This window comes from Pimephales promelas, chromosome 7, assembly GCF_988280905.1.
Source record: "Pimephales promelas chromosome 7, fPimPro1.hap1.1, whole genome shotgun sequence".
Lineage (NCBI taxonomy): Eukaryota > Metazoa > Chordata > Actinopteri > Cypriniformes > Leuciscidae > Pimephales > Pimephales promelas.
In genome coordinates, this window is record NC_142775.1 from 12,621,204 (window position 1) to 12,633,261 (window position 12,058).

General features: G+C 41.6%; 1 protein-coding gene across 2 annotated transcripts in view; it reads right to left on the bottom strand.

Moving 5' to 3' along the window:
* The window catches only part of hibch (3-hydroxyisobutyryl-CoA hydrolase), a 35,911-nt gene that overhangs the window by 20,054 nt on the left and 3,799 nt on the right, over positions 1–12,058 (bottom strand). For both annotated transcript variants that reach the window (XM_039669887.2, XM_089133078.1), the window contains one exon: positions 4,764–4,842. In XM_039669887.2, coding sequence (XP_039525821.2) covers positions 4,764–4,842 — 79 coding nt within the window. The remainder of the gene's footprint in view (positions 1–4,763; positions 4,843–12,058) is intronic.

The following is a 12,058-nucleotide window of genomic DNA, read 5'->3' on the forward strand; positions in this document are numbered from 1 at the left end:
GTGCCACCATGGGTGAATTTCACAGCTCAGCACAAACGGCTCAAAGCTACTGCTAACATGCTGTTCTTGGTGCTTTCCTTCTGGAATCCCACTTCGCCTGGAGCATTTAAAGCACAACATGACAGGAAAGCACGAAAAAAAAATTCGATAAAATGTTGTTTGTATAAGCAACCCCACATTGTAGCAGGGGCTCAACCAAAGGAGCGAGTCGGGGCGCAACTATGTGTTTGTGCAACTTATGGCAAATCTGCTTAAAACATTTATTCAGATTTCCATTAAAACTTTTATTACACTGCTATGACTGGAGTCTCATCATCTTATAGATAATTGTACTGCAATTAATGTCTGCAATAAACATATTTTTAAAAGTATTAATATATACTATAGAACTATCAAAATATTGTTTGTTTGCAAGTCAGAGTTATTATCTTTAACTAAAACTAAAACCATAAAAAAAAAATTGTTACTTGAAACAATATAAACTGAAATAAAATAGAATCTAAAAAACGTATTCTATCTTTATTCTTATCTAAAATAAACAATAAAACTCAGAATTAATGTAAATTAATTATTTAAATAAATTAATTTTACATTGATTGATGTAAAACTAAATACAAAAATGAATGAGGGGAAAATTAGTGCATTTTTTTATTAATCCTTTTTTTAATCGGCATGAAAATAAGTCTGGAAATACATCGTGGGTCCTTGTACCTCAATCAGGATAATTGGAGATTATCCAAATGCTGTCCCTGTGCATGAATGGGTGGGACTAGTAGAGCCAAGAAGGGGGAGATGCAGGTCAGCAAGGCCAATCACCTTGTGGGGGATACACCAGTGTAACTGGGTCACACTTCAAACTGATCAGGATTCGACAGCATTCTTCAAACCAGAGGTGCAAAAGAAACATCCACATCGATCCCAGACACACACATGATGATGTATTACTTGTTTAACCATAGCTTAGCTATACGGAAGGAACTATAAGGAAGTACCGGCTACATGACAGATGAGGCTGGCCGCCTTACCGCAGAATAAACCATTAAGACAAGTGCTAACCCAAAGAGGATTATTCATTCATCTGGGGTTGGGAAACACGGGCTCCTAATGGAATTAGCGGGTGATAGCACACAGACTCCGAGCGTTCACTCAATCAAATGCACACACCCACAATTGCACACACGCTTAACAGATGTGTCACAGACCGTGATTAGCCCTACTTCCTGCCACTCTAACAGTTCTGCAGGGAGTCTTTACCCAAGGCTCGCAAGAGTGAAGGACGCTGTGCAGCTCGAGAGGAAATGCTGTAAAGCGCTCTCATTAAGAGTCTAGAATGATTTACAATAGCCAAGGCAGACTTCTGCCTACATGTGTGGGAGCATGTGATATGGACAAGGGCACGGTATTCATCACAGACAATCTGATTTATACCGCATCAAGGCTCCCAACATACCATTCACAGGGTGTGATTAGAACATGGAATGAAAAGAAGCACGAAAAATCTAAAGCATGTGCAATAAAAGTGAGACAGCAGCACACATTATATGAGGGAATGGTTATAAAAGATGGATGTGGAAACATTCACTTTGGGCCCAAAAAATGTACATTTTTTGTCTTAATTTTCTTTCCCTTGTGTCCTTCTAAGCCTGTCTGCTGGCTATTGAGATTGTTGTAGTTAAATTGATTGGTTGACTGATTTATTTATTTATGTTGTTTTATGGCTTTGACAGTATGTGTGCATTTATTGTATGTAAACATTGGTATTGTCTGTGTAATATTTTTGTTAGCTTTGTCTTGTCTGGGGGACTATGGATGAAAAATAGCCTCTGGCTAAATCCGGTACAATACATGAAATGGTAATTTTATGTTAAAAAATTGTCCTTCCTTCCTTCTTTCCTTCCTTCTCCTTCTTTCCTTCCTTCTCCTTCCTTCCTTCCTTCCTTCCGAATGAACTTCCGGACGAACTTCCGAACTTCCTTCCTTCCTTCCGAACGAACTTCCTTCCGAACGAACTTCCGAACGAACCTTCCGAACGAACGAACCTTCCCAACGAACCTTCTGAACCGAACCGAACCTTCCGAACTGAACCGAACCTGTACCGTACTTAGGGCAAGTTCAGTTTCTACAAAGAATTCAATACTTTTATTAAGCCAGGATACATTAAATTGATCAAAAGTGACAGGAAAGACATTTTAAATCTTGCTAAATATTTCTATTTCAAATAAATGCTGTTCTTTTGAACTGTCGATTCATCAAAATATCGTGGGGAAAAAAGTCTCACGGTTTCCACAAAAAATATTAAGCAGAATGATTTCTGAAGGATCAAGACAGGATGGCTGCTGAAATTCAGCTTTGCCATCACAGGAATTCATGTAATTCCTGTAAATTAAATAGCAAATCTTTGCATTTTAGATGCAAATAAACAATGAAATAAATGCAGCTTTGGTGAACATAAAAAAAAATCTTAGCAACGCCAAACGTTTGACATTTTTGTGTAACTTGGCAATTTGTGCTTCTACTTGTCATTTAAAACAAACTGGCTCTTATAGTTTGTTATCTAATGCATTTAATGTCACGATGAACTGAGCTGTCCACATGTGATTTCCACCAAACCAAGACCAGATGAGAGGTTAGGGAATGAAATCTGTACACTGCAGCGCAAGAATCATCTGCTGGCTTCACGACTGGAACAAGACCCACTCACTTACATATCAGCAGCAGATTGATGGGACGCCGCCCGCATCGCCAGAATTCCTTCCATGAGCGAAACGGAGATTCCCGCTGTCTGTGGAGCGTTTCAGCATGCTACTCATTCAGAGAGCACAGCATCCACAACATCTCTCAATGCACTTTCCACATAATACTGACATGAACAATTTGCTTTCAAAGATTGTTTTGAGAGGTCTTTGGGCCAAAAGGGTTTTTTATAGTTACAAAAGTGAGTGCTGTGTCGTTTCAGAGGCAGATATAACATCATTGGTCTGCTTGTAATTTGATTAGCCATGATTTGAAATATTGATATAGTTTATCTAGTTAATCAGACGTGATACCAGTGACAAGCAATTTATCTGTCCACATCAGTTGCGACAGACCGCTATATGAGACGTGACAAAATCGATAAAAAAAAAAAAATCACACAGCCAATCAGAAGAGCGTGTGGGCAGAGCTCTCTCGACAGGCACACTGCGCTCGCAATCAAATAGATAGCTACATAGCATTCTTATTACACTATTAAAAACACTGACTGAATGAAACGTTGTTACTGAAAACACTTGTTTGTTCACATTGATTTCACAATTCAAACGTTCTTGTCTCTACTAATTTATTTTCAATCTCTGAGTTGAATTATCCACTGTCGCCTTTAGTATGGTAATATTAGACACTTTTAAGATTAAATAAAGCAATTAATCATTACGTGAGAGTATCATTGTCATAGTTTTAGAAACAGCTACCATAATAGAATCCCCTGTTGTGACTGGTTAGGACAAAAACTCGAACATGGGAAAAATACCTTTTATCGCATCATGTCACCCCTGATTTGGACATGATTCAACAGTCAAAATGCAAAGTAATATTTAAAGGTAGGGTAGGCAATTTTCAGGGCGGTTAGCAATAGCAAGTTAGCTTTGAAAGCATGAGATCCCACCCTCCCTACATATTGTCTCAAAAACCACGCCTCTTTCAAAATGCGTTAAGCCGTGTGTCCACGAAAGCGTTTTTCCACGTGCCTGGCGTTCGTTTTCAATTGTTTTCAATGGGAGCGCCGTGTTTTTTTAAACGCCATGAGTGTAACGAGGCGCTGAGCGTTTTTTTCACACTGAAGCACCGAGCGCCCAGCGTTTTTTACTGGTCGCCAAGATTTGGCTGTAAAACTGTAAAAGATGGCTGTTTTTTCGGGTGAGGTGCTCAGTGGCTGACGTCTGTCTAAAGACCGGTTCACACCAGCACGAATAGCGCTCACGAAATAATATTTGTGAAAAAAAAAAAAAATTGCAGACGTTTAACGCCTTGTGACTAAACAAAGGGGCGAAAATGTGAGTATGCACACCGACCCGGAAAATACCACGCGTAAAAGCGTAATTTTTTAAAAAACGCCTCGGGTTCGTTTTTTTTAGTTTGAAGTCTTGCTGAGCACACGTAACAGAGAAGCAGATCTACACCAAGTAGTGTCGCCTTCTACACAGCCAGGAAGAAATAAGACGAGGAAGATGCAAGGCAAGATGAATGTAGAGCTGCTGGTCTCTATATGACAAATGCAACAGCAACTACAAACATCTTGATAAAAGAGAACTGTAATGGAGTGGTATTGCAGAGCTAATGTCAAGGAATGAATTTGCATGTTCCACTCGGCTCATCGTCAGCGAAAATCGCTTGGGTGTGAACACAAAAAACTCGTAGAAAAACGCTGGCGAATAACGTGCGCCGATATTGAAACACATACATGAAACGCGTTGATGACGTGTGATGTCTGCGTGAGTAGTGTGTGCGGAGGTAATATATATACACATACACACATATAAATCCATTAAGACCACTTGACTTAGTGATTGCTATCAGGATATGAAGAGACTTTCAACCAGCATAACAAAAAATCTGAGCCTTTTTTTGGCAAATGCTGCTTCACATTCACTTTTTACGTCCATTTTTTGGGATGAAGTACTATTGATTTCTGGGAAGCCAAAGCCATTTTACATTATTAATGAAAACTCAGATTATAACCCAGTTACAGCCCACAGGGAGAGAGGGGAACACTGGCTGTCTCTTACCGATACCCGTCTCTGGCATGGCAAACAGTGTCTTCTCAGTGGCCACACGAAACCGTCCATGAACTGAAAGACCCACGCCCTGCCGAGACAGAGAAAACAGTACAGATCAATAATTGTGTACCATGTTCACAGATAGGATGGAAAGATGAGCGTTTATGTCTCACACTCATCTACTGTAAGACAATACAGGAATAGTTCACTCAAAAATTAAAATGTACAGTATTACTCATCCTCATGATGTAGCAAATCTGTTTGCGTGGTCCATATGGCTTGTGCGCAAGCATAAACTATCCAATGCATTTGTGTGAAAATCAGAAAAGAACGGAACGGAAAAAACAAAGACTTCCGTTCAAAGGTTTGTGGCCAATTGTGGACAGCACAGTTCATGGTGACATTAACTGCATTAGATAAAGTATAAAACACATTTTGTTTTAAAGAATTAGTACAAGCACAAATTACAGAGCTTCTAAGGTTGTAAATTAAAACAGAAAATGCTTTTAAAGATACTGTCTTTCTGGTTAACAAATTTGGTGCAACCGAAATTTCACTAAACCAATCTTTAAACCATAGATGCCACTTGCTTTGGTATTGTGTTGTCTAATACAATCATCCTCATTTTAAGTTTGACTTTCACTACTGTTCAAACATTGTAGAACGTTTTTGAAAGAAGTCTCTTATGCTCACCAAGCTGAATTTTAGCTTTGATAAATAGAAAGTTCAAAAGAATAGCATTTAAATATTTGAACAGCATTTCTTTTGTCACTTAAGACAGAAAGGAATGACACTTCTTTTGACACAGAAAGGATCTGTGAAGATATCCAAAAAAACAAGATATGAGCAACTGCTCCTGAACTTGTCCTGTAAAACAATAGCAGTGGAAAAAGAGTGGACAAAGTAAATTTGGAACGTTGTGCACCATATGCTCTGTGTCAGAACTTAAGCCTCTCCCTATGCACTGTTGCTATAGTGAAGCACCAATAACATGTTCAGTGACTTAGTAGTGTTTGAGACCCTGCATCATTCATGACTATCGCCTAAGCAGAAGACGCAGGAATGTAATAACAAACAGTCTACTGATGTATGGCACACCATATCTCTATGTGCTCTGAAACTCCAGATTGTTCCCGCACCCGCACCACGGAGGATTAGAAACAAATGGTACAACACAGCAACCCTAGCACACAGCTGATGCTCTTGCATTACAGACACAGCTAAATGATTACCAGGTCTTTTAATCGGTTATATCAATAATTATAGATTACCAATCTATAATTATTAAATATCTTTGTCAAGTCAAGTCACCTTTTAACAATACAGATTGTTTCAAAGCAGCTTTACATTGATAGCAGGAAAATAATGCAACAAAGTTTGTTTCAGCTGAGCAGCAGAACTAGAAAAAATAGTGGGGGGCCAGTGGGCAGTTCTCCTCTGGCCAACGAACAAACAGTGTATGATTATGATTCAGGCGGCATCACTTCAGAAGTAAGATGGGGATCGGAACAATATTTAATCCAGTTCCATCTGGAAGATCGAATTAATCACGGTTGTAAAGAGACACTAGCTGTCGCATCAACGAGGCCGATTTTGGACTGTCTTTCTCTCAGTCTATCAATTCACAATCACTAGACAGCCTTCTGAAGTAATAATTTCTTTTTTTTCTTTTATAGTCACCACAAACTTTTTAACGATTGTGCATCGTACAACCGATGCATGTTAGCATCTTATCAACCATTAAGCACTTAGCTTTAAATATCGGCATCACCACAGAAAAAACTCCATCAAGTGACCCAATGGCGTCTCAAAACTCCATCAGATGAGCCAATGTAAAAAAAATAAAAAAAAAACCTTGGGAGAACCCAGGCTTAGTCGGGGGCCAGTTCTCCTCTGGCGTTTATAAACTAGAGGCCAAATTTATAGTAACTGTAAGATAAGAAATTTGTATGAATGCCAGGCTAAATAGATGCGTCTTGAGTCTAGTTTTAAACTGGGAGAGCGAGTCTGAACAATGAACAATATCAGGAAGGCTATTCCAGAGCTTCGGAGCTTCTGAGAGCATGCCCATCTCCATGATGCGGACTCGGCTAGCTCTCGCCAGGGATGGCGACGTCAAGTTGTAACAGTTCTAGTAAACTGTCACCTTTCTCCTATGGTGAATGAGAGTGTAAAAGGAAGATGAAAGTGTGAGTTAAGACACTGAGAGCACATGCTCTTTCCATGCTTGGAAAACCCTGTTGAGGAAAATTTGTGTTCAACTTCTCAATAGGGTTTTGGTATCTGCTTGAAATTGAGGGTTCTCAACTTGTTCAAGCTCTTGTTGTTATCTTCAACGTGGAAGTGTATCTGGACTTCTGAACAAAAGACACTTTTTCTGTGGAATTAACCCTTGGCAAACAAATATGGACGATGTACTTCTAATATCTTAAACACCTACAATGGTGGTGGACCATGGACAATTGGGGTAACTCTGGACTTTGAGTTGGTGCACATTTATGAGGTTTTGCTTGTTGTATGGTGATAAAATGTATACTTGACCTAAGGGGACTATAACTGTTGTCAAAATGGTGATTGATCCCGCCTCATTTATTTATGTGACATTTGACCTTAGTGTTGCAACGTCACCTGCACCTCCTCTCTCTGCCCAACTTCAGCCGCGGAAGAAGAAGCGCTGCAGCCAACGGCAGCCTGAGAGCATGGATGTTTGTGAACGCACGTCGGCCATGTCCCCGCGTGCCTCACGCTCTCCTGCTCAATCACCTTCACCGGTCCCGTTCGAAGAAGATCAGTGGCCCCTCACCGATATTAAAGACGAGGTTCCTCAACGCCCTGGTTTCCAGGACTGGTCTCTTCGGCCCGGCGGTGAAGGGGGTACGCAGAGAGGTATACGGAGGCACAGAGACGTCCAAGGCCATGCAACACTTCCAGCCTAAACGCTCTAGCTCTGCATCGAGCAAAGCCAGCCCTGTCTACGCCTCAGCCAGTGAAGCCGACGAAACAGGCCTCTCAGCCCTCTCAGCCCCGCCCTGCGGCTGATGCCCAGGTCCAGTCAAGAGCGGTGAAACGGTTTCCGTTGCCCCGGCGCCAATGCCCATGACCCAGCGTCGTGCTAGACGCGGCACCGCTGAAGTCGTCCTAGCACGCGACACGAAGAAAGAGGGCGATTGTCCCGCGCTTGACAGTCCACCCTCAAAGAAGCCAACAAAACTTCCTACAGTCCCCTGTTCAGTTCGGGCGGCTGGGGATTTTATTATTGTAAACAGGCCCGCAGCAGTGAGCACGTCTTTGCAAACAAACACCATTTTCACAGCGACCCAAATAAAGCACAAAAAGAGCATAATGTATGCACAAATCACATTATAAGGGTTTCAGGTCCCCCTATGTTAGGCAGCCCACCCCAATCAGTGTGTCAGTCCCTAGCCACACAGGTTCTAGCTTGGCAAGCTATCCCTGATGTGTCGAGTTGGGTCATAAACACTATAAAGCAAAGCTACTCACTCCAATTCGCTCGCAGACCCCCGAAGTTTCAGGCAGTTATCGAGATCGGAATTTATTAAAGTGCAGAATTTATTAGCAAAAGGGGCAATAAAATTAGTCCCCCTTGCATTAAAACAAGCGGGTTTTTACAGTCGTTATTGTAAAATTCTGAAAAAGACGGCAGTCTCAGACCCACACTAGATTTGAAGCATTTGAACAAGGCTCTCATGCGTCGGGCCTTCAAAATGTTAACTATCAAAAATATCCTTGTGCAAAATCGCCCGGGGGATTGGTTTGTCTCAATGGATCTGAAAGATGCTTACTTTCACATTCAAATAAACACTGGTCACAGGCCATTCTTGAGATTCGCCTTCCAGGGACAGGCTTATCAATACACAGTTCTGCCGTTCGGTCTGTCTTCGGCATCCCGCACTTTCACGAAGTGTGTGGATGTAGCACTCTCTCCTCTGAGATAGAGAGAGGAGTGCGCGTGCTTACCTCGACGACTGGCTGGTGCTAGTGCAGTCGAGGGGCAAATTAATAGTTCACAGGGATTTGATTGTCGGCCATTTAAAATGCCTTGGTTTCACAATAAATGTTTCTAAAAGCAAACTGTCCCCCTGCCAGAGTGCGATCTCTCTGGGAATAGTTTTAGACGATGAGAGTGCAGCTCACACCAGAGTGTGCACGCTCATTGGAGCGCTTGCAGCCTCAATCAGAGTAAGAAATTTCAGAAACTGCTAGAACTCATGGCAGCAGCATCGCCAGTACTTCGCATGGGATTACGGATTACTATGCATGCGCCCACTGCAGCACTGGCTGAAACGCCGGGTGCCGACACATGCATGGCAGTGAGGCAGCCTGTGTATCAGGGTGAATCACGGTTGCTTAAGGACCCTGGTTCCCTGGCGGGCTCAGAACTGGTACCAAGAGGGTGTGACAATAGGAACAATTTCCAGAAGAAAAGTGGGCTTTACAAATGCGTTCAACCTGGGTTAGGGGGCGCTACACGAGGGCGCGCCTGCATCCGGCCTCTGGTTGAGCACGGAGCAGAGCTTACACAGCAACTGTCTGGAAATGAAAGCAGTTGGTTTGGCCCTGAAGACATTTCTGTCGAACCTCAGGGGTCATCACGTCTTAGTCCGCACGGACAACATGTTATGTTGTGGCTTACATAAATTGCCAAGGGGACATTAGGTCAGTCTACCTGCATGCTATGGCGAGAGATCTCTTATGGGCACAGACGAATTTGAGCTCTTTGAGGGCTGCGCATATCCCGGGCGTCCAGAATTTGGGCGCAGATGTGCTCTCACAGGGCAACACTCCCCTCGGCGAGTGGTCCCTGAACTCACAGACGGTCAGTCTCATATGGGAGGTGTTTGGCAGGGCCGAAATCGTCCTGTTCGCCTTGAAAAACAACACCCACTGCAAAATGTTCTTCTCAAAGGACAGGGATGCGTTGGCCCACATCTGGCCCAACTGCCCCCAGTATGCTTTTCCCCCCGTCTCGATAATTCCACAAGTCATCAAACGAGTCAGAGAGTGCAAGTGCCCAGTCCTTCTGGTGGCTCCTCTTAGGAAATCCAGGCCGTGGTTTCCGGAGGTGGTTCAGTTATCCGACACAGCTCCATGGCCTGTCCCGATGTGGAAAGACCTCCTCACACAGGCGAAGGGAACGTTGTGGCATCCGCGGCCCAACTTATGGGCCCTTCATGTGTGGCCCTTAAACGATTATCCGGGGACCTTCCTATGCAGGTGTTGAACACTATATCTGAAGCTAGGGCCCCGTCGACTCTGTGCCTGTGTGCGAGGGTTTATGGGTATGATATGTTGTGATGTATTCTCTTAGACCTGTCGGTGTATGGTCTGGTATATACATAATTATGTGCATTATGGCTTGTTCTGTATGCTCAGGGATCCTGAGTTGCAGTGGCAACCAGTTACTCGGTGCAGCGTTTTACATAGTGTTCCCACTGCATATAGCTACGCAATACGAAGTGACTGTTTGAAAGGGAACTACTTGGTAACTCATGTAAACTCAGTTCCCAGAATTAGGGAACGAAGTATTGCGTAGCCGGCCGCACTGTTTCTGGATAGTTGTTGCTTCAGTCATATAAACCTGCTATAATGGCAAATTCGGGGACTAATACAGGCCTAGCCCCCTTGATGGGCTCTGACGTGTAATGACATAGAGTGGTCTCATTGGTTGCATATCAGAGGCGCCCGCGCCATTGGATGTGCAGTTACTGCAGCACAGCCTCATAGGCTGTGCTGCTGCAAATGTGTTTTACATATAGGTTTCAGTAAATCGAGGAAAATTAGTTTTCCCACTAAGTATAGCTACGCAATACTTCATTCTTTAACTCGGGGAACTGAGGTTACGTGAGTAACCAAATTCAGCATCTTTGTAAAGTCTTTGCCTCAAAAAAGTTAGAAACAGCTTTTGAAGAAAATATTAAGGAATGTCAAGACACAAAAATTTTAAATTTGCCATTATACAAAATAACCTAGCCAAAAGTGTCACTGCAAAACTCGACCCGATTCTGTCATAAAGAAGATCTACAAATGAGACAGCATCGTCTTCATCACTTCAGTGCCTTAAGCTGATGTGTCATCATCATTACAGCACATGACTGACATGGACTCATCTAGTTTAACAAAATACACATCATAAAATCAGTTATTACGAAACCACCTGGGGACTACATTCTCAACGGGCTGCTCATTAAAAGACAATATTAATGAGGGATTTGAGAAGCATGTTGTTATCAGACTCGGAGCAGCACATGTGTCCCGTACATGAAAACTCATTAGGTTGATTACGATTAAGTGAGAACAACTATCTCAAACTATCGCAGAGTCAGAGCAGAAGAAGCAGGGGGAATAAGCTCTCTGAATCGTTTGGCAAGTATTCTGAGTCAAATGGGAAACGTCTAGCTGGAGGCATCAAATCAATTACCTATAAGCGGTGGAAACTCTCATCCATTCTCCAAAATGTTTGGCTGAAATCTGACAGAAAACTTGCAGACAATGTAGGCAGCTAAATATATCTAAATATAAAAATCAACTCCAGGATGGAAAATAGTATCTATCAAAAACAGCATTACCCCCTATTTAGTAGACAAATATGGCACAAACATGTTGCCAAAAATGTTTAAAGACCATCTTTAATCTGGTATTTTTCTAACATGAAAGAGCTCTGGAACGCTTCATCACAGATATCCCAAAAAAGGCAAACAGCTACATCAGGTACTTGGCAAACCACTGAATCTAAAAACGCCAGTGGTGGGGAAAAAAAGCTCCTGTTAACTTAAAAGAGCAATGTCATGCTTTAACAGGTAAGAAATGTTTTTTGTATTACGTAGTTTTTGCTGTAATTAATAATTATCATGTATCGATAATTGTGAAATATCATTGATATTTAAATTTATTCATATCACGAAAAAAGATAATAATCACCCTAATATCACCCACCAATAATCGTGTAAGATAATCTATTAACCAAAAAGTAAAAAAATAAATAAATAATTTATATATATAAATATATATAAAACATGTTTGTTAGTGGCTAGATTTTAAATGTTGAAAATACTATCAACCCAAATAGATAGTTAGCAAACAAATATTAAACATAATGAGTTTGAAAATAAAAGAAAAAGATTACCCAAAAATAACAAAATTATAAAAAACTACAGCTCGTAGTTACCATGCCTGTTATGATCTACAAGGCAAAACAAAGACATAAAAGAGGTTTTTGAATGGTTAAAAATTATAAGTCATTTGCTGCTTAAATTATTACAATTTTCCCCACAGAAAAATTGACA